The 23,363-nt window shown below is 49.0% G+C and overlaps 1 protein-coding gene across 11 annotated transcripts in view; it reads right to left on the bottom strand.

Annotated features, from left to right (window-relative positions):
* The window catches only part of GSE1 (Gse1 coiled-coil protein), a 258,953-nt gene that overhangs the window by 25,533 nt on the left and 210,057 nt on the right, over positions 1–23,363 (bottom strand). For all 11 annotated transcript variants that reach the window (XM_087971395.1, XM_087971396.1, XM_087971399.1 and 8 more), the window contains one exon: positions 5,638–5,837. In XM_087971395.1, coding sequence (XP_087827521.1) covers positions 5,638–5,837 — 200 coding nt within the window. Of the gene's footprint in view, positions 1–5,637; positions 5,838–23,363 lie in introns of those variants that run through there.

Here is a 23,363-nt window from a genome sequence, read left to right as displayed (position 1 = left end):
GGCCCCGGATTGGAATTTTTAATGAGCAGGAACAGCTGTTCCTTCTCAGAACGCAAAGCCCGCCTGGGGCACCACACACCCGGTCCTCTCCCACAACCAGCCAACAGACAAATCCTGGCCTTCTCCAGCAGGCTAGATGGACCAGGCATCGGGGCCGAGGGGGCAGGAGCGGGGCAGAAGACGGCTGCAGTAAGAAGGGGGAAAGGCCTCCAAGCGTGCTGGAGAACGGAGGCCCAGGAAAACGGGAGTGCACTGCACATTCTCCAGCTGGGAGGGGGAACAGATCAGAGGAGAAAGCCATCTGCAGTTGCAGAGACCCAAACAGAAGGATCTCGTCTAGCTTGTAAAGGGCTTGGTTTGTCTGTGCAATCACTTCAATAGGAGCCAGCCATGTGCTGCAGCTGCCAAAGAAGCCAAGGCAGTGTTAACAGGGGGCTAGAACCTGTTAATACCACTTTACAATGCCTTAGGAAGATCACACATCGCACCTTAGGAAGATCCTGCACCCAGTTTTGGCCACCGTGATACGGAAAAGAGGTCGAGAGTGCAGAGAAGAGCAAGAAAGGTGATTAGGGGACCGGAGGCTGAAACACACCAAGAGGGGTTGCAGAAACTGGATTATGTCTAGTCTCCCAATATCTGAGGGGCTGCCAAAAAAAAAGAAGAGGGAGTCAACCTATTCTCCAAAGAACCTGAAGGCAGGACAAGAAGCCAAGAGAGGAAACTAATCAAGGAAAGAAGCAACTTAGAACTGCTAACTAGATTTCCTGATAGTGAGAACAATTAACTAGCGGAACAGCTTGCCCCCAGAAATCGTGAATGCTCCAACTCTGGAGGTCTTCAAGAAGAGACTGGACAGCCATGTGTCTGAAATGGTATGAGTCTTTCTGCCTGAGCAGGGGGTGGACTAGAAGACCTCCAAGGTCCCTTCCAACTCTGTGACTCTGTATTCTGCGCACAGCATCCCCACGTTGGAAGAGGCAAGTATGGGCCGACCCTCTTCTGCCAGGCTGGGCTGTGATGAGGAAGGCTCGGGGGAGAAAGGAGCGGAGGGACTGTGTTTTCTCTTGCCTTGAAGATTTACTAGCAGCTTTGTTCCCAGGGGCCATTAATCATTCCAGGAAGACACCGATGCCCGAGGAGACTGCTACAGCACAGCAAATACCAATCCACACGCTTTTTGATGGTGGTCATAAAATAAACAGGTTAGTCAAGCATTTCATTGGCGGCACAGAAGAAACACCACCAAATTCAGGGCAGAAATCAGCAGCGGCCAACCGTGTCAGGAGGAGGATGAGCAGTGAACCTGATTCTACAAGAGGCCATTTCCAAAGGGTGGGAGCCCTTATTAGCAAAACCCAACCTAAACTCCTGGCAAGAAAACAGTGCCAACCCACCAACCTACTTCTTCTTCAATGGAGTAATGCTGCCCAGTTGTAGATATAGCCTGCCTGGGCCTTAGCAAAGCCTTCAACTGCCTTTCAACAGATGTTCCTCGCTATAATGATTAAAAATGGCCTAGGGGACACTCCCTATGAGATGGACTGAAGGACTGAAGGACGGTTGAATGACTGGAGCTCATTAATGGGTCCACGTTGGCTTGGAAGACAGGATCAAGTGGTGGGCCTAAAGGGTCTTCTGCCGGTCACCATTCTTATCAATGACATGACGAGGGACTTGAGGGGACATTTGTCAAATCTGCAGAAGACACAAAGCCGGGAGGGATGAATAATACTTTAAAAGGAAGGAAGGCAACTCCAAAAGATCTAGACAAGCAGGAGCAATGGACAGAGACGAAAAGGATGGACTTTTCCCCTCTGGTTAATGTCGAGTTGTGTGTCTGGATAGGAAAAAAAATGAAAGATCCAAGAATAAGATGGAAGGGTTGGCTTGACAACAGAGACTGGGGGAAAGGATTTGGGTCTCCTTGTGACCTCAGGTTAAACCCCAGCAGGCAGTGTGATGCAGCTGCTAAAAGACAAATACTATCTTAACAAGGATATGGTGCCCAGATCGTGGGACTCATCCACCATATGTCCTGGTAGGTGTCTAGTTCTGGGCAACATAGCCTCAGAAGGACAACAGCAAAGTGGAGAAGGTTTGCAGAAGTGCTACCAAGATTATGAAGGGTCTGGCAACCGTAAGGAACATTTTAAGGATCTGGGCACACGGAGGAGAAGACTTGAGGGGAGAGAAATAATCAAATAACCTGAAAGACAGTACAGGGAGCAGGTTATATCAGAAGCACCGAGTAAGTAGATTCGGGTTAGATGCCAGGAGGAACTTGCCAATGATATGAGATCCAAGTCCACGACACAGGCTACCTCTTGAAGTGATGGGTTCTCCTTTCCTGTCAGTCTTCAAACACACATGGATCTCATCTTCCAGAGAGGCACTACGGGACCCGTAGGTGTGTAGGTGACCAGACTAGATGGCTTCTAGGATTCCTTCCAACTTTGTGGGTTTGTTTCCTCCCTTGTTTTATGCAAACCGGGACAATCCTTCCATGAGCAAAATTCTGAGCTTTTTCCCCAGTACCCCTTTTCTTCCAGTAGAGAGAAACATCTTGTGGGGGATCCTGGAAAATTACTCGCAAAGAAGACCAGCCGTCCTACGGGAAGAAGAGGCATTAAGGCTCCAAGAGGCCAAGAAGCCATTGGATGCTCCTTGGAGAAGGCCCCGGGCTGGTGCTGGGCGAGGAGAGAAGGTGCAAGATCAGCTCCCGTCTCTGCTGCTGCTTGAGATGAGCCTGCCGGGCGAGAAGATGGCGAGGAGCAGGGTGGGGCCAGGACAAGGAGGACCATCCGTCATTCTCCCTGCGCAATCTCTGCCAGCGAGGCCACGAGGCATGCCCTATTAGCTTTAAAATAGACCATTCTTCATTCCACCCAGCCATTCAAAGGCTGTTTGGTCTCCCGCAAACGTCTCGCCTCTAATGGATGGGCACCGGCCAGGGATTTGTGGAGCCTTTCCGGAGCCTTTCCCGGCCCCCTCCCAATTCTCCTCTGACCAGGCGCTGCCCTTCTCTCCCTCAGCTGAGAAAGCATGAAAAGGCCTCCATCAAAGCTCTCTACGAGGATGGATGGATGGGCTCATCCGTTGAGTCAGCTCCCGCGTGCTCTCTCCCCCCCCTCCTCCTCTGCAGAGCGCTCCCTGGTGGCATTAGGGCTTCGTTAGCTTCCAATTGTTGGAGCAGATAAATTATCTCCTCCTCTCGAGGGTGACGGGCCCCGTTCCAGGGGCAGCGGAGGGCTTCCGTCTGAAGCGATGGGTTTTGGCGGGTGGGGGGGGGAGGAAGGAAGGGCCAAGCAGGAGGGAGGAGGGAGGCTCAGCCTCGCCAAAACCCTGGGAGCCATGGTGGCCAGACGAGAAGGCTGCCTCACTGCTGCCTCCAGAGACACGGAGGGCTGGAAAGATGGGTTCGGGTTTCAAAAGCTCAGAAAAAGCCCAAGGAGAGGAGGGTTGCAACCGATGGACATGCCTGGCAAAGCCAACCAGAGCCCTGGATGATCAAGGGGTCTTTTTTTGGGGGGGGGGTCAACAACCCTAAAGTGACAGGAGAGAATCCTTTGCTCCATCCTGCCTGCCCGATATCCTGCTGCAGCGGAAAAAGACTCTTGGAATATGTGAATATTCATCCCATTCAGGATACTGCATTTCGTTCATCCGCTGTTCCCCTCGTCTTTTTTTTTCCAAACCAGGCCTACCTTTTCATTTCAAGATCAAAGCTCTCTCTCTTTCTCTGTGTGTGTGTGTGTGTGTGCATGTGCGTATTTTGTGCCTGTTTGTTTCTCTGCTGGGGCATCATCTGTGCGGCTCTCTCACAAGCGCTGGGGAGACGGCTCTCGCTTCCCCTCCCCTCTCCTTTTCTCTTTGTGGTTTAATTAGTATTTCCAAGAGCTGTGATCCCGCTGGGGAACCGGGTAAAATACAAGGGAAGGATAACCACCAACAATGATTCTTAATTAGTGGATGCTTCAGCTCTCTGCCACTGTCTGCAAGAGAGTAAGAGGGAAGAAAACAAAATTGCAAGCAGCAAATACAGCCAGACAGTCTGGGCCGATCTGGGAAGGAGCCTCAGAGGACGGGGCGTGTGTGTGTGTGTGTCTCTCTGCACAGATGAGAGAAGCTATTATGCTCTACTTGTTGCTTAATCCAAAACACGGGCTAGGTTGGTGTTGTGTTCTCCCAGCTGGGAACCTCTGCCATAAATACACGATGTGCTTTGTTGCCTTAAATTAGGCTTCCGCAATCTGGTGTCCCTCCAGATGTGTCGCTACCCAACGCTCAGCCTCTCTAGTTAGCCCAGCGCGGTTAACCCAACGCATTAAGAGGGCACTGGGTTGAGCCACGCTCTACCAGGTGTTCAATGGGCTGGCTTGGCTCTCCTAGACAATCAATAAAAGCTTTGCGGATAGAAAGGAGAAACGGGAAGCCTTTGTTCTGAGTTCAGCCCACAGCATCATTCGCCTCCGCTCCCGCACTTCAATAGCTGCGGCTGGAGAAGGAGCGTGAGCCGAGACAGATGGAAACCCGGGAGGGAAAGAGCAATGAAATCAGCCTAGTTCCAGAAGACTTTCGACCCTACTTCCTTCCTTCTGTGGGCCTCGAAGCCCCAGGAGGAAATGCTGAAGGGCACGGAGAAGAAGAAGAAGAAAAAGGAAGGGGGACACCGTTACATTAAAGGTTTATCAGCAGGAAGAGAGTAATGGCTTGCTCTCGGTTATCTGAAAGGTCCGAATAAGATTAATTAACTGATGGGACGGTGCCGATGGGTTGAATGTTAGGGGAAATATTAGAAGGCCTATCTCTCACGGGATGTGAGATTAGGAAACGGTTGCCTAGAGAGTGATAATTGACTGTTGCATAGACAGCATTGGCTTTCCTTCCTGGAAGTTCTCAAGAAGATGCTGGACAATAACAGTCAACATGGGGGTGACCCTGGATTTATTTTTTTCTTTTTGGCATATTCAGTGATTGTATGAGATGTTTAGAAAGATGTTTAGAGAGGGTGTGTGTGTGTGTGTGTAAGGGCACCAGCGTGCCTACTGTCCCTGTCTTACTGTCTCCATGTATCTGTATCTGCTTCCTTTGTTTGTGTTTATGTTCATACCTATATTTGTTATCTTGTCCATGTGTGACAAACAAACAAAACAAAATAGATTGGAGATGCTTCATTCTAGAACAAGAGCAGGCCACCAGAGGCCCTCCAGATGTTTGATGTAGAGCAAAGGGCCTCAGGCAGTGACCCCCAAAGCTTTCCAAGTCCCTCTTGAGTGCACGTTTTAATATTCTCTGTCTGTCTGTCACTTCAGTTGCAAGTAAAGGTTTCTCCTATATGCTCACATTCCTTGGTAAAACCAGCTCTAGGCACTCAGTTGTTCTGCCAGGGTCAATACAGGGGAAAGGATTATAATTCACACAGTAGTAGAGAAAAAATGGAAAAGTATTTGCTAGACCGAGGGATACATTATATTTTGGCAGGATTTTCTTTTGCGCAAATCTAGCTTATGGCTTCCCAGCCCTATGGGTCTTCCATCCCCCTTTCTTCCCCACATATTCGCTCCCCCTCCCAAAGACAAGACAAAGCCAACCCTCCAATCCCAAGAGAAGCCTTTTTGGATATGGGAGCCTTACGTGACGCCCTTCACTTCTCCAGATGCCGTTCACAGTTTTGGTGGGTGCAATGGTTACCACAGGAGGTGTGTTCGGCACGCTGTGCCCCCCTGGAGGAACGATGAGGGGCCCCATGGGCCCTCGCTTGGGTGTGCTTGCAGGGGAGCTGTGGTTGGTGGCTGGCGAGGAAACTGGGGAAGATTCACTGCTGATTGAAGATCCTACAATCAGGAGAAAGAAAGGCATCAGTAGGTAGGAAGACCTGGAGCAGTTCACCGTCAATACTCAACACTCGGTGGCCCAGGAGCAGGATCCGAAATGGAAGTCTGGCAAGTTCTCCCACTATTCAACTTCCTCAAGGTTTGACCCACAAGAACCTCTTCCAAACACGGGTTCCGATGCATCAAAAGCTATTGGTTGACAGTTAGAACAATTAACCAGTGGAACAACTTGCCTCCAGAAGTTGTGAATGCTCCAACCCTGGAAGTTTTGAAGAAGGGATTGGATAGCCATTTGTCTGAAATCGTGTAGGGTTTCCTGCCTAAGCAGGGGGTTAGACTAGAGGACCTCCTAGGTCCCTTCCAACTACAGTGGAACCTCGGGTTGTGTTTGCGACCAAATCAGGTGATGAACAAATAATCCACCCGATTTTTGAATTGGGTCACGATTCAAAAATTGGGTGGTGAACAAAATCAGCACGGAAAGATTTCCTTTCTGCGCCAATTTCCCCCACGGTGCCATTTTTGGCGGGACTGCATGCATGTGCAGTCAGTCGTGCTTCCAGACATGACCAAGTCGGGTTGCGACCGGAGTGCAGGAACGGATTCCGGTCGTGACTCGAGGCTCCACTGTATTCTGTTCTGTTCTTGATTTCACGTCAATCGTTCCTGCTCCAAGGTCATTCGGCCTCTGCTCTGCTCTGGATTCTGAGCAGAAAGTGATGTTCCAGGAGGACTCAAACAGCTTCTGCCAGCAGCTCCTTAAAGAAGGTGCCAACAGATGCCCTGGAGCTCCAAAACTCTCCTTCCAGTGGGAATCCAGGTTGCTGCCCAAACTTAACAGACCTTCAGCTTAGATTCCTTAACATTTGGCCTAGTGGTGGGATCAAAAACTTTTTCCACCGGTTCTGTGGGGGTGGCTGGGTGGGCACGCTTTGCGTGCATGCACACATTTTGCATGTACGCACGTGCCAAACATACACTTTGCGCAGGCTCACCTCCTGCAAGCCTGGACTCTCCCGGTTGCTTCACCAGCTGCCGCGCGGCACCCTTCTGTGCCGCGCAAAGCAGCTGCGCTTCAAAAGCAGAGGATCAAGGTGAGTGTGGGAGCCCAGGTGGGTGGGTGTGGCCAACCACAGAGTGGCGGAGAGAACCGGTTTGGTTTCTGCTGCTCATCACCACTACCGGCTCGGCAAAACCGGGCCGAACCGGTAGCATACCACCACTGATTTGGCCAAAGAAAACAGCTTCCACCCAGGAAAGAAAAGATGGCCAGGTGGAAATGGAATGGAAATGCTTCTCGAAGCCCACAGCAGAAGATACAAGTTAGACATAGACCTCTCTCTTAGCACCCCAGTAGAACATCTCCATCTAGAGTTGTATCTCCTCCTCTCTGTAACTATGCTGAAAGAGATGAGATTTTGGATAAACAGAATAAATCCTCTTTCGGCAAGACTTAACCACGATTTGCAGAAAACAGTAGATGGGTCTAAAGTACATCCATCTTGGGGTTACAGCAGAGAAGGACATGTATGGCGAAGAAGATGGTTGTTGCAGAAATACTAACCGGATGCCAATGAGGACCCTCCTGCGGTATTACTGTGGGTACTTCAGGACAAGCCCACTGTAAAGCAGACAATATATTTCAAGGAATTCTGTGTGTGTGTGTGTGTGTGTGCAGATATGAGGCACTGAAGTAAAGGAGAACCGAGAGTTAACAAAAGATAATTCTCTTACAGAGCAAGGAATGACAATGAGTCACAGAACCGGTTCTTTCATCATCCCACATATGTACGTTCTTGAGAATGAATGCCTTTGTACTCAACTCCAACGTCCCTGGACATTTCCAGGACATGCCAAGTTCTAATTTGCAAAACACTGGCTGGATCTTCAAGAAACAAAGCACTTGGGGGAAGATCATGGCAGATGCTCAGAGATGACCCGGTCAACGAGGGAACCTGGTGGAAAGACGGTCATATCCTCTTGCTTTCCAGAAAAGATTTCTGGAGATGGATGGATAGAGAAAGAGAGAGAGAGTGATAGAGTGGGGGAAGTAGGAGAGAAAGAGAATAAGAGAGAGAGAAAATAAGAGAGAGAGAGAGAGAATAAAACAGAGAGAATAAGAGAAAGAGAGAGAGAAGAGAAAGAGAATAAGAGAGAGAGAGAATAAGAGAGGGAGAGAGAGAATAAGAGAGAGAAAGAATGAGAATAAGAGAGAAAGAATAAGAAAGAGAGAATAAGAGAAAGAGAGAAGAGAGCAAGTGAGAGAAAGAAAGAATAAGAGAAAGAATAAGAGAGGGAGAGAGAATAAGAGAGAGAAAGAATGAGAATAAGAGAAAGAATAAGAAAGAGAGAATAGAGAGAGAAGAGAGCAAGAGAGAGAAAGAATAAGAGAGAGAAAGAATAAGAGAGGGAGAGAGAGAATGAGAGAGAGAAAAGAGAGAGAGAATGAGAGAGAGAAAGAAAAAGCCCCACCCCCAAAATGATTTATGTCTATGGAGATTCTCAGTTGTCCAGGTCATGGTTATCCCAAAGCTCTCAAAACTCATGGCACAACTTAGGAGAACAAACCCACAAAGACAAGATTCAGCAAGGCCACCCGCATTTGAAAGACAAAGCTCACTTTCTTGAAGACAGCAAAGTCCACATTCTGGACAGAGAGGACCGCTGGTGTGAAAGGGGGGTCAAAGAGGCCATCTACATTAAGATTAAACAGCCCTCTCCCAAGACACCACCAATCTCCTGTTTACAAAGCAGTCCTTTTAGCAGTTCTACAAAGGCTCCACGCCCATTTGACCCTGAGGGCACAGATCAACCTCCAAGTGGCCTCAACAGCTCTCAGGAAGAGTGCTAGCAACCAGAGGACTGCAAGGAATATTAATCCAAGAAGCTTCTTGGATGAGAAGCGAAATGTCTTCAAGGGAAAAAAAACAAAAGCACCTGTGGGACAAAAAGACTTGACCGAACCCAGATTTTTATTTCCTTATACAGATGTGAGACATTTGGAATTGAGAGAGTGAATTCTCTGAATCAGGAGTCTCCAAACCTGGTGACTTTAAGACTTGTGGACTTCAACTCCCAGAAATCCTCCCAGTCAGCAGGAGGTAAAGTCCACAAGTCTTAAAAGTTGCCAAGTTCGATCCTTGCTGGAAACAGAGAACTGCCAATGGCAGGAAAAGAGCTTACTTTTTTTTCCCTCTCTTCACACTCATTCATGTTCACTCAACACAGCTGAAGAGTGGACAGTAGCTAGCACAAAACAACCCCAGGCTGTTTGGATGAAAACTACCCTCCTCCCTTCCCTGTATTATCTGGGTTATATCATTTGCATGACACACTTTCTTAACCCAGTTGAGGGAGTCACGGATCTCAGCTTTCAGGAGAAGACGGGCTGTGCGCCTTCTTTCTTTTGATTCAGGTTTGGAGTAAGTCTAGATTTGGAGAAAGTGGTTCTTCCTACTACTGGTATAGTTGAAAAAGAAATGGCAGCCTGTTCACAACAACCTGGCCAGCTGGCAACAGGAATGTAAGGAACAAAAACAAAGGGTCCGAGCCAGCTTGAAAACTATCTGCAAGAACTACTCACTGTGAAATGACACAACAGCCAGCGTAATCTAGAATTGTTCTCTATGAAAGTTCGTCAAGAGCTTGAAACCCTAAATTAGGAGTCCAACCTTGACCACTTTAAGACTTGTGGACTTCAAGTGGGGAATTCTGGGAGATGAAATCCACAAGTCTTAAAATGGCCAAGGTTGGACACCCCTTCGATTCTCGTGTTTAACCTGAAGTCACAAGGAGACCCCAAAACATCTTGCTGGAGATCCAGAAGTGAGTGGGCTAGATTTTACTCTTCTTTGCTCCAACACCCTGGAGGTGAGGAATCCATTGGCAGTTCTTAAGAGGTTCCTCAGCCTTTGGTCCACAGCCTCTGTGGATCAAGAGAGGACCAAATATGGACAATTTTGAGAGGAGAACTCCAACTGAAAGGCCAACAAAGGAAGTCCCCTCAACTTTCTACCCATGGCGCCTCCCATGCTGTATTAATTATTCCCTGGCTCTGGCACCCTACCTTCCTTCTGGAGAGCAACCACGCTGCCGGCTCTTGACAAAGGAAGCCGCAGATATGGATTTGATACCCACCGAAGTCTATCTTGTCAGCGCGAGGCCGACAACAATTAGCAGCCTTAATCCCCTTTGAGCTGGGAAGCCATTACTCAAGCGCGCAAGAGCCTTATCAATCAATACCATCACAAAGGAGCCGGCAATTAATGAAGCTAAAGTCTTACTTCAGAAGCCTTAATTCTCACTGTGTGGCTTGGGAAAGGGAAGGTTTGTGATCGTTATAATTAACTGGCGGTATTCAGCCAGGAGTTATTCAGTGAAACTAATCTGGGCTTGGAGATGACAAGAGGCACTGTGTGGCACCGTCACCTTTGTTATTTGACCTCCTGCTTTCCATTCACTGATAGCAGATTAGCAGGCAAGGCTGACAGGCAAAGGTAATTAACAGCTGAGACCCTCGGAAGTCACACAGGCAGGCGGGGTGGGGGGCAGGGAGCAGGGTGGGGAGAGTGAACAAGGCCCAGCGTGGATCTCAACTTGCCGAAGCTTGCCATCTGCAAACGTGGCGGATCACATTCGGCCCCCGATGCCCCTCCTTCGAAGAAGGAGCGACTTTCCAGATCCCAGAGGTGCTCCTCACGCTTCCAGGAGAAGTCAATCCATATATGGATCTCCGTCCTGGGCCCATGAGGCAAAAAAGGAGGAGGAGGAGGAGGAGGAGGCCGCAGCCATCTTGTACCTCCAGACTCTTTTCTGCCAGCCCTGGGCCAACAGGGTCGAACTGGGTGGCCTCGTAATTGTTCAGAGTGGCCTTCTGAAACGTGGTCCGTGAGATGCCAGTGCTCCGGCCCTGTTTTTGGATGGACTGTAGGACAAATAGGCTGAAAAACAGCTTCTATCCCAGAGCAGTAACTCTACTGAATTCTACTGTATAGTGCAGCGTTGGTGCGGTGTTGCGGGTTTTTGGTTCAATGTGTGGAGTGTGAAGGATGTGTGTTTGTGTTTATTTTCATGGCCATGATGTGCACTGAAGGTGGTGCTTGATTTCATTGTACGAGGTGCAAGGACAATAAAGGAAACTAACTATGTAGAACCTTCCTTCCCATCATGGAAGTTGTCAGAAGATGTAGGTGCTTCACCACTGGAGGTTTTTAAGAGACGGGGCAGTCACTTCGTCTGAAATGGTACAGGGTACAGGGGGTTGGACTGGTAGACCTCCAGGGTCCCTTCCACCTCTATCCTGATTGATCGACTGGACATCCAAAGCAAGAAATACAGCCTTTCTTAAATCCCCGAGTTTTGCTCTGAGGTACCTGCCGTGGCTATCCCTGGGCCCAAATACAAAGGGGACAATTTGAGACCCAGCTCAGAATTGGAGAAGGGCCAGGGAATGTTCTTCCCAGAGGCTGCTTGCATAAGGCACATTTTCCTCCGGAAGAGGCTTCCTCAGACCAGATTGGAATTTTTAATTTCCTGCTTGCTAGGATCAGCAGGGAGGATGGAGCCAAGCCATCTCTCTCTCCCCTACCCACAAAATACTGTGTGGTTATTCCTGCTGCACCCTGGGGCAGGGGTCTCCCACCTTGGCAACTTTAAGCCTGGAGGACTTCAACTAAGCAAACCTGGCTGGGGAATTCTGGGAGTTGAAGTCCTCCAGGTTTAAAGTTGCCAAGGTGGGAGACCCCTATCCTGGGGGAGTTTCATTTGACAGGTGACACAAGGTGCTAAAACCATTTGATTACAGGTCACCCTCAATCGTAGGACAATAACAGAACCTGGAATTTCATTCAGAAGTCATGCTAAGGAGAGGCACTTGGGACTGGCTCAATTTTACAACCTTTTTTGTGATAGTGGTTAAAGACAATTTCTGGCAAAAAAAATAGATATCGTAAATCACATCACATCAGAAAGCTAAAGGTAAGCTGGTTGCCAAGGGCTGAATTGTGGGCATTTGGAACTCCAGAACCAGGTGATAAAACCACTGGGGTGTGTACAGGGGTGGGATTCTACCAGCTCTGTCCACTTCTGTAGAACCGGTTGCTCTGAAAAGCAGCAAACAGAGAGCATATACAGAACCGGTTCTATGTCTACTGCTGTTTTGGCCCAGCCGCTCTCCAGGCTCTTACCTGACCTTTATTTCCTGCGTTTTCCACCGCAGCTGCTCTGCGCAACACAGCTGCGGTCGAAAAAGTCAGGAAAAAGGGCTTTTCCAACCACTGCGCACTTGCACGCAGCACTGCTCAGCTGTCCGGGCAGCTCAGCAGGTCGTAAATTGCATGCGCGCGCGACGCAGAAGCAACAGAACCGGTAGTTATACCAGTCGGATCCCATCCCTGAGTTTGTGTGCTGTAACTTCAAATGGACACTAAGCAAGCGGTCTTTAACTGAGGACGACTTGTATTTCTAGAAGTCCAACGATAAGACTGGAAAAGACAAACCAACAGGGAGTGCAGAGTCCACCCCCTGCCCCCCAAATCTCGCCTCTCCTTCTGGTCAGCAGTTTAGGAGCAATGAAACACCAGCTATGCAGGTTGTCCTCGACTTACCAACATTCATTTAGTGACTGTTCAAACTTACAACGGCACTGAAAAAAGTGATTTATGGCCGTTTTTTTCACAGCTATGACCATTGCAGTATCGATGATCAGAATTTGGGTGCTGGGCCAGGGGTTCAGATTTATGATGGCTGCAGAGTCCCAGGGGGTTACGCGATCCCCTTTTGTGACCTTCTGGTAAGCAAACTCAATGGGGAAGCCAGATTCACTTAACAACCATGTTATTTGACGACTACAGTCATAAAATGGGGCAAAACTCGCTTAGCAGCTGTCTTGTTCAACAACAGAAATCTTGGGCTCAATTGAGGCCATAAGTCAAGGACTACTTGTACTTATTTCTGTTTTCTAGCACAGGGGTCACCAACCTTTTGGACCTCAGGGACCCCCAAACTCATAATTTTAAATCCCTTGGACCAGAGACCCTGGGAAAATCCCCCAAAAAGTCTGCAGGAAAATCCCCCACCCCGTTTTCCAACCGATCAATCATTCTTTACTTGGGATCGCAGGATACTGTCTCCAGCTCCATTCTCGGGAGGGAAGGGGGGGAGAGAGACTTTTGGCTTCATGCAAGGAAAACAGCAGAAGCAGCAGAAGTCTTTCTTTCTCTCCCCCAAACTCCACCAGAAATGAGTCTTTGTGAGAGTTTTCATACTGGCGCAGCCTCTTGGAGCAGGAGGCCTTGCAGGGTCCCAAAGACTCATTTCTGGTGAAGTTTGGTGGAGAGAAAGAAAGACTTTTGCTGCTTTCCTTGTGTGCAGCCAAAAGCAGAAGAAGAAGCAGCCTGGTGGCCAAGCGAGGCACGTGGGGCAAGTGGGGCAAGTTCCTCCCCTCCGCCAATTCCCCCTTCCCCTCACTATCTCATGTTATTCTCAATGCAAATGACACAAGCCTTGTGTACCAGCGCAGCCTGGATTAATTGCTTTGGGGGGGGGGTGATATTTCTCTATGGACCACCAACATTTTCTCACGGACCACCAATGGTCCCCGGCCCACTGGTTGGCTACCATTATTCTAGACTCTACCCAACTGGCGGGTTGTCCCACCGTCGCACTCGGAGGGACCAATACAGTGTTGACACGCTCCCTCCTCCTCCTCCTCCCCTCCCCAGCCAGCAGAAACACACACAAAAGCCACTTTGAACTCTCCGAGTTCCCAGAACTCAATTAACATCCATTTGATATCAATAAATATGCTAAGCAGCTTCCCGTTTCCGAAAGGCTCCACGCTAACCAGATGCAGCGGCGGCGGCGGCAGCAGCAACGCACACTCCTCTCTGCTGGCTTCTCTTTGGAGATGAAAGCGAATGGGCTTGCAAGGAGGAGGTGGTGCCCTTCCAGGAGCCCAGAGGTGGGGCTCTCCAGTTGTCGCCCGGCATCCACCGGCCACAACTTGTGTTTTCCTGCTGCGCAAGAGACGCCATATTCCTGTCTCAAGGCGAGAGTGGCTTTTCTGGGCTCAGCTGGGCTCCCGGAGGTTCCCTACATCTTTCTGACCTTCTCAAAACCATGTGGGATAAAATCGCTGAGATGCAGCCTGGAATTTTTTCTCTGCCTACCTTCCTTTTTGAAAAAAAAAAATCTTATAAAAAGTTATTTAAAAGATGAAAGTGGAGGGAGAGAAGGAAGGAAAGAAGAGAAGAAAGAAGGGAAGGAAGGAGAAGAGAAGAAGGAAGGAAGAGCAGAAGGAGGACGGGAGGGAGGGAGAAAGGAAGAAGAGAAGAAGGAGGAAGGAGGGAGGGAAGGAAGGAGAAGAAAAGAGGGAAGGAAGGAGAAGAGAAGAAGGAAGAAGAGCAGAAGGAGGGAGGGAGGGAGAGAAGGAAGGAAGGATTAAAGAATTAAACCTTGATGCACTTAACCACAATGTTTTAAGGATTTGTTTATAGATAAGAGATGGGCTATGGGAAAACATGTTATATTTTAAAAGAAGGTGATGCTTTCCTAAAATTGTTAATTCTTTCTGTGATAAAGGGGAAATCATTTCTTTATATATTTTTTCTTTTTTTTTACTACATTTTTTCTATTTTTCTTTTCTGCACTTTTTTCTTTTCTTTTTTAAGGTTGTACTCACTTTTATTCTGGTCCATTGTCATGTTTAATGAAACCATTATATAAAAACAAAGAAATCAGAGGGATTCCCCCCACCCCGTCCCAAAAAAAAAAGCCTTTGTCCAAAACTTTCTGCCCTGCACTTTAAGATAAATGCAAGCAGGAAATTTTTTTGGAATTTCATTTTATGCGCTGCTTTCTGTGTTTTCTTTGGCCCCTTTCTTTGCATACTGGGGATTCCAAAGTTTGCTTTGTCACTCTTTGTATTTCATCTGGCCTTTTTCAAGAGACAGCTGGACTTTCTGGTTTTTCTTTGAAGACGTTTTTGCTTCTCATCCAAGAAGCTTCTTCCGCTTAAGAGTTAAGAAGCTTCCTGGATGAGACGCGAAACATCTTCGAGGAAAAACAAAGCAAGATTGTCTCTTGCAAAAGCACCTCCGGGACAACCACGACCTGGAGAACCGAGAATCTCCACAGACATCCGGCCTTTGGTTTTCCAGACTCTGAAATCCAGAAATCAAAAAGGGTCAGTTGCTGAGGGTCTTCTCAATTGGACCAAATGCTCGGCCTTTTTGGGTGGTGGGTTCTCTGTTGAAGAAATGAAACGAACGTTCGGCTTCCCTGTGGAAATCTACCCAACCTTCTCTTCTGAGATGGGATTTGAAATCCCTTTTAATCGTGCCCAGGTTTTTAACGATTGGTTTTATTCTTTCTGTTGACCCTTCGTTTTGTGCTGATGCACTTTTAAATAATTCGATCGTGAGCCATTTCCAGGGGCTGTTTTATTGCTTTTGGTTCCTCCCCACTTTTTTTGAGAAGCGTCTTGGGAAAGATAGATATTATAAAGAGGAAGGAACCATTGATTAGAGGAAATTAAACAAACTGTCCCTGGCAGAGGTCCACTCTGGAAATGTGTCCTTTGCCTTGGGGGTTAGATATGGACTCTCGATTCCTCTAAGTGTCTGGGTTTCACACTAGCACAGATATGGGTTGCAAGCACCGTTCGCACAACCAGAATTCCTTGGGCAGGTCACAAGGGTGGAGATTGAACACAAGCAGTTCACCTCCCAACCACATAAAACCACAGCGCTGAACCTCCTGTCCCCACAACTGGTTATGCTACCAGCACAAAAGTGGGGGGAGAGAATATGGAAACACACAAATCCTATTCGGCTCTTTCCTCACCAGATTTACAAGCCGCAGCTTAAAGAGCAGGTAATGCGTCTGCGAACAGTGTGTGCATCTCACAAGTGTGGCCTTGTTTTCCTGCTCTTCTGTTTTGTTTCGTTTTTTTCAAAAAACAGGACCACCCCAATTCTGTTTTTTTTTTAATCTTTTTAAAAAGATTTTTGGAGGGTCTGAATGCCTCCCACTCACCCACTCTTTCGCTCCTCTGATCCAAATTAAAAATGGGCTTCTCTTCAATGCCCGTTTTTGCTTTTTATCTGGGATTTTCAACTCTGTTTGCATTTAATATTTATTTAATTTCCCCGTGCTACAGATATAGGAATTCACTTCCCTAAGTTCTAATTTTTCAATTAATGCAACAGAGAGGGTTAACTAGAGGAAAAAACCCCTCCAAATAACAGCCAAACGGGATCCACTGAACCCCATCTCTCCCTTCAATATGTCAGGTTATTTATTCCCGGATTAGCACCTGAGAACGTGGCTTCTGGACATGCCTTTCACTAAGACATTTAACCTGGCTTGATACTGCACACAAAACAGCCCTGCCCCTCAACAATGTACCTTTCCATCCATTCCCTTCAAATGTCACTCTTTCTACCTCTCCTTCCGTGCTTCCCACTAGTCCTGATCTTGCATTAAAAATCCCTCGATTGATCCCTCGCCAGAACCTGGAGAGGCAGAACAGCCTCAAAGCCAAAAAAAGGGATCCTTCCTTCTTCCTTTTGTTTCCTAGCCCTCAAATCATGCCACCATGACATCTAAATCAACAAAGAAGAAAAGCTTTCTGCCAGGTTGGGTTTCCCCCCCCACACACACACCTTCTTTCCATTTCCAACCAAACCTTGCTGGGACAGATATTTGTATATAGCTTGCAAGGGGGGGGGGGGAGGAGCTGGAGGAAGGCAGGCCCACTTCAGGAAATCTATGTCCGAATCCTCTAATGTGGCTTTGGATGGGGCTGAGCAGCCAGCAGCGGGAGAGGGAAAGGAGAAATCCACCAAGGGGGAAATTGGGGAGGGGACGGAAAGATGAGGAGGAGGAGAAGAAGAAGACGACGAGGTGAAGCATCTTCTAATCTATAGCATTTCGCAAATTGATTTCCCCTTTAGGGAGAAGAGAAAAGGAGGGAGGCCGTACTCCGATGATTAACACCCTCTGAAGAAAGAATCGGTAATTTCCACTACAATAACACGTTTTCTGCCTCTATCAAGCCTCTTTTCCTTCGCTCGTAGCATTTAAGTGTCTGATTAGCTTGGCCTGCTCTAGCCTTCCTTTGATGGAAACGCTCGGAAACGTTCAGCTGCTTTGCAACTTGCCTTGCCTGCAACCTCAATTCTGGGAGAGGCAAAGCCGCCACGAAGGGTGGGAGGTGTCAGAACGTGGACAGAGTGCCATTTTATTCCCCTTTCCAAGCCAGGTTTGGTCGCCATAATAGATATATATATATATTCTGGAAAGAGTGCAGAAAAGAGCAACAATGATGACTAGAGGGCTGCAGGTTAAAACATATGAGGAACGGTTGCAGGACTTGAGAAGGTTTAAGGGTGACGTGATAGCAGTCTTCCAATATCTGAAGGGCTGCCACAAAGAAGAGGGGGCCCCAGCTGTTCTCCAAAAGCCCCTGAAGGCCAGACAAGAAGCAATGGAGGGAAATTAAATCAAGGAGAAATTTCCTGAGAGAAGAGTTAACCGGTGGAACAGCTTGCCTTCAGAAGTTGTGGGTGCTCCATCACGGGAGGTTTTCAAGAAGAGATTGGGCAACCGTTTGTCTGGGTGGTATACAGGGTTTCTTGCCCGAGCAGGGATGGACTAGAAGACCTCCAAGGTCCCTTCCAAATCTGTTATTCAGAATTGCTCCGAGCCCCAAGCGGGGTTGAATCTATAGAGCAGAGCAGGCACCGAGAGAAACTGCTTCCATTGGGGGAGGGGGGAATGCTTTTTTGGCTACAGAGTAACCAGCAGCTCTGCTTCTCTTTCCAAGCTGCATTGAATCCTCAAAAGCAGGCGTCCCCAAACTTGACAACTTTTAAGACTTGTGGACTTCAACTCCCAGAATTCCCCAGCCAGCCATGCCTGGCTGGCTGGGGAATTCTGGGAGTTGAAGTCCAGACGTCTTAAAAGGGCAAAGTTTGGAGACTGCCGCTCAAAAGCCTCCAGGTTGTTCCTTGCTCTGGGGAAGTTGCCTTTGGCTCTTCTGGGAAGGACAGGTTTGCTCACCTGCAGGGAAAACAACCCAGAGCTGCATTCCAGCCATTCTTTCTTGACTCTCAACTCCAAGTGTAGATAATTGCTATGCACACCAGGAAAGGCCTCTGTGTGAAGAAAGACAGTTCGGAAAGGAAGAGGCCTGGTGGAATAACAAAGCTGCCCCTATGGAACCAAAAGAGTCTCCAAGATGCTGTGGAGAAGGTGGAGGGGATGGTGAGGAATTCCTGATGGGGGGTTCAGGAGTCTTCCCCACCCACCCACCCACTTCAAGGTGGCCTTGAGCTGGCAACCTGGCAAGCTGTGGGTTTTTACGGAGCCAGGAAGAACAAGTTCATTTCATCCTTTCTCCCGCTGGGAAAGCCATCTGTTGACTCCCTGGTCTTAAAAGAGATGAAGCCTCTGGCTTCGATGCAGCAGACACAGGTAACATTACCTGGCTCTCCAGTCTCCCCTCCCCAACTTTTAGAAAGAGCAAAAATGCCACCGATCCACCCCATCCTCCCATAAGTGTCTGCCCAGGGTCGGTTTTCCTTGATGCTAACCTTGGGAACCTGGGCGTGCAGGTGCCCCAGGTTTGAAGGACGCACCTTGGTCCTTCTGCTCCACTCCTCTCGGCCCATCAAGAGGGGGGTGGAAGCAAAGCCCACCATTGGCCTTCAGGAAGCCTCACAGTTCTTAAAGGGAATGTGGACATTTGCCATCAGACTCAAGCTGGGCTCCCCCCCACACCCTTGTTTTTATTTGCAAAGGAACAGCTGCTCAGCCATAAGGTCACAGACCCTCCATGCCAAAGACCCATCACTCAAGGCCGCTGCCTCCAGAGAGAACAGATCTTGGGTAGCAAGTGGCCTTTGAACACGGGACCGCGGGGAGTATCTGCCAGGGCTCTGGGCCGTTCAGCGCTCTATATTTCCTCCTCTAAGGTGGTGGCTTGCTTGGCATCTCCTCCGGAGGAGGAAGAGGGCACCTTTGCTTTCAAAGGTCAAGGCAAGTGTTCAACAGGCAGAGAAGCCAGGATTGGGCTCGGTCTGACTTGTAGTTCTGGCCTGGACTAGATTAAACCCCTCCTCCTCCTCTTCTCGTTCTCCTCCTTTTTCCTAGATTATTCTTTTTCTCCTTTTCCTTTTCTCTTTCCCTCCAATCTAGATTACAGTCAATTATTTCTTCTCCTCCTTCTCCTTCCTCTTCCTCCCCTTCTCCTCTCCCTCCTCTTTTTCTCCCCTCCCTCTTCCTCCTTCTCCACCTCTTCCTCCTCCCTCCTCCTCCTCCTCTTTCTCTTCCTTCCTCCTCCCTCCTCCTTTCTCTTCCCCCTCTTCCTCCCTCTTCCTGTTCTTTACCCTCTTCCTTCTCCCCTCCTTCTCCCCCCTCTTCCTCCCTTCCTCTTCTTCCTTGTCATCTCCTCCCCCTCCCAGCAAGCTTCTCTCCACTGCTCGGCTGACTTCCATCCCCATCTCTTCCTGCTGGCTCCTGCCTTCAACCGGGCCCCAGTTAAACAGCCCATTAAAGAGCAAAATATTCAGATGTGCATTTCACCATCCCGGCACCCAGCAGCCGACGACGACTTTGCTATTTAGTGGAGGAGCTTTGGATGGTGAAAGAACAGATTTAGGAGCCTTAGGAAAAATAAAATTTCACTGAAGCATATCAGCGGCAACGAGACCTATATTTGCAGGGGAAAGGACAGATTCTTTTCCTCTGCTCACTTCAGACTTTCTCTGGGGGTACAACAAATGATATGGCATTTGGATTACTCCGTCTGAATTGAATTTTTAAACTGCCCCCTCGAGACACAATGCCGAGGAAAGACATTAGCCCATCAAGCGGCGGGGGAGAGAAGAGAATTCAAGGGCTAAAAATAAAACAAGCGTTTGAACGGGGAGGAAGGAGCAGCGACGGGGCGAGGAGAGGAATGCCAGGAGGAGGCCTGGCTGGCTCCACAAATGATGGGGCTGGAGAAGCCACCCAGGCTTGCTTCGCAAAACAGTCCCCGCTGCTGTCGATGGGCGAACCCCGAACTAGCAATTTCCTCCTTCCAGAATTAGACACCGGAACACCGGACGTCCTTCTAGAAGGACATGGCGTTTCTCTCCCTCTCTGCCTTGCGAGGTGCAAGAGGCCGGCTCAGAAAGTCCCAGTGGGTCCTTCCCAGCCTCTTGCCCATCATCCCTTTGGGAATCTCCATCTACTGGAGAAGGGAGAGGAATCCGTGGCAGAGAAGAGGAGATCAAGGGACGCAAGGACAGAGGCATGGAGAAGAACTTCCTGGGGTGGTTGTAATTAGAGCGTCCGTTCTCCCGTGTTTTGGTCTCCAGGACCTTGGACAGCCTTTAAGACGAATTGAAGACCCCAAAGAGCTACGTAGGTTCTTTTCTAGCCATCGATATTGACAACGTGAGAAATTAAAATGGAGACATTTTCAAAGGGTTGATTGATTGGACTTTGTGAAGCTCTTGAAAGGGTCTTGGGGGCCTCTGAAAATCCTCAGACCCCAGTTGGAGAACCTCCGGCTTAGAATAACTGAGGGGGGGGCTGAAAAAGGCCCCTTGGGTAAAAGGTGGGAGAGAGAAGAGGGGGGTCGAAAGAAGCGATCAAAACCTTCCGTCAGTCACCCCTTACAGAATACAGAATAACAGAGTTGGAAGGGACCTTGGAGGTCTTCCAGTCCAACCCCCTGCCCAAGCAGGAGGCCCTACTCCTGTTGGAGGGGTCGCTTCCAGGTCAGGGAATCTTCCTGTCTCAGGCTTTTTTACATGACCAACTAGGCTCCTGGACAATCCAAAAACGTGCAGGAAACCAGCCAGGATAGAGCCAGCATTTCTGAGTCTTAAGAACTCCGTGAAGACACAGAGTTTATTTCCCCTGCTCCCTCTATCTCAAGCCCCATCATCCTCCAGATCTTTCCAACCGAGGTCATTCTCCTGGTCCTCAGCCTTTGCTCTACACCCTCTGACCCTCCTGCTCTTCGATGTCTCCTTCCGAAGCTTGCCGTCTTCCAGCATGTCGATTGTGTCACGTCTACACTGACCTCAACGGCTTTGGCCCTACAAATGATTAACCAGTAGTCACGGCCATAAGGACACCGGTTGATACATTCATTCATCCAGCACTTTTTGCCCCTAGTACCTATGGGATGAGAAAGGAAGGGTGGGGGTTTCTAGAAACCAGATGGGAAAGGCACACACCCCCACCCCCCATCAAACAACTTCTTTTCCTCTGCTCATGACTAATCCTTCACACGGTTGTCAGGGGTGAGGAGAAGGGCTCTGAAACTCCTGCTGGTCCTTGGTGAAGGACGGAGAATGTCATAACGCCAAAGAGAGACTCAAGGGAAGCCCAAAAGGTCACGGTGGCATTTGTGATGGCATGCTTGAAGTCCTGCTCTCTCTTTTTTCCCCCCAGGGTGTTGTTGCACTTGTAAGATCCATTAGGGGTGGGTGGGGCTTCAACTGGGAGGCCCATCTCCTGCAGATGTCCTGGCTAAGCTGCCTAGATGGCTGCAGGACCATATCTAGTTGGGAAGGAGGACTCTTTGGCCAAAGGGTCAGAGAGAGCCTGAATATTCCCATTGCAAGGCTTCCGGCTCAGACATGATGACCGCTGTCCCTAAAGTTTGTGTGTGGCTTTCAAAGGAGACGTGGGACGCTTGGCCTCTCTAGAGCAGGGTTCTAGAGCAGGTTTCTGTTGGGAAACCTTTTCAGCACCAAGTGCCAAAACAAGAGTGTGTTTGTGTGTGTGGGGGGGGGGGAGCGCTGGAAACTGGAAGAGCAGTTCCCCCAGTGTGGGCATGTGTGCCAGTCACCTTGTCTTCTAGTCCAGGGGTCGCCAACCTTTTGGACCTCAGGGACCACCAAACTCATAATTTTAAATCCGCTGGACCGGAGACCCTGGGAAAATCCCCAAAAAAGTCTGCAGGAAAATTCCCCACCCCGTTTTCCTACCGATTGATCATTCTTTATTTGGGATTGCAGGATACTGTCTCCAGCTCCGTTCTCAGGGGGAGACAGAGAGGGAGAGAGACTTTTGGCTTCATGCAAGGAAAGCAGCAGAAGCAGCAGAAGTCTTTCTTTCTCTTCCCCAAACTCTGCCAGAAATGAGTCTTTGTGAGACTTGTTACACAGCACAGCCTCTTGGAGCAGGAGGCCTTGCAGGGTCCCAAAGACTCATTTCTGGCGGAGTTTGGGGGAGAAAAAGAAAGACTTTTGCTGCTTTCCTTGCATGCAGCCAAAAGTGGAAGAAGAAAGAAGCGGAAAGAAGCAGCCCGGCGATGCAAACCTTGTGTTCCCGCGAGCCATGTGGGTGACACAGCCTTGTGTTCCCACACAGCCTGGATTAATTGCTTTGGGGAGGGGAGTTGGGGTGACATTACTCTGCAGACCACCAAAATGTTCTTGCGGATCACCAGTGGTCCCCGGCCCACTGGTTGGCAACCACTGTTCTACTTTCTGGCACACATGCACACACAAAGGCCAGGAGCTCAGCTTCCTGGAGTGCACATGCATGCCAGGAAGCTGCTCTTCCAGTTTCCGGCACTCCTGCACACACAAAGACCAGCTGGCCGGCATGCATGAGAACACCAGAACCTGAAAGAGCAATGGGCAATGGCTGGCATGCCCAGAGAGATGGCTGTGCATGCCACTTCTGGCACACGTGCCATAGGTTCGCCATCACGGTTCTACAGCAAACACATTTAGCCCTGCTGGTGGAGTGCTTCAAATGCAGTATTGCAGGCAAACTCTGCCCACAGCCAGGCGTTCGATCCTCCTGGGTCTCAAGGTGGACTCAGCCTTCCATCCTTCCCAGGTCAGTAAAATGAGGACCCAGATTGTTGGGGGCAAAACGCAAAAACAGGTAGTCAGTCCTTGACTTACCACCACAATGGAGCCCAACTTTTCTGTTGCTAAGTGAAATATCTGTTAAGTGAATTTGTCCCTTCTTAAGGGACCTAAATTGTTTCAAGGGCACCTTTAGCTATTCACCTTTCAACGTCAGCAATAGAAATGGTATCATTGGTGAACACTGAAAACTTGGAATAGAATAGAAGGGATTTCGGAGGTCTTCTAGTCCAGCCCCCTGCTCAAGCACGAGAATTTATATACCATTTCAGATAAGTGACCGTCTAGACTCTTCTTTAAAGCCTCCAGTGATGGAGAGCCTACGATTTCCGGTGGCCAGCTGTTCCACTGGTTTATTGTCCTCAACATTAGGAAGTTTCTCCTTGATTCCAGGTTGCTTCTCTCCTTGATTAGTTTCCATCCGTTGCTTCTTCTCCTGCCTTCAGGGGCTTTGGGGAATAAGGTGAACCCTCCTCTTCATGGTGGCAGACCCACTCTTACTTGTAAGAGGACGGAGGAACAGGAAACCTACCAAGAAGTCAAAAACTCTTGTGTGCGGATCCTCTGAGATCCTGAGATTGGGGAGGGCTGGCATGCCTCCTGTCTCTACTGATGTTGCCCCACCTCGATCTATAAGCCC

Source organism: Notechis scutatus, chromosome 9 (assembly GCF_049901735.1).
Source record: "Notechis scutatus isolate UNSWTSFEM ecotype Mainland chromosome 9, rNotScu1.2, whole genome shotgun sequence".
Taxonomy (NCBI): Eukaryota; Metazoa; Chordata; class Lepidosauria; order Squamata; family Elapidae; genus Notechis; species Notechis scutatus.
Note: the sequence above shows the minus strand (reverse complement) of the source record. Positions and strands in the feature narration are given on the sequence as shown.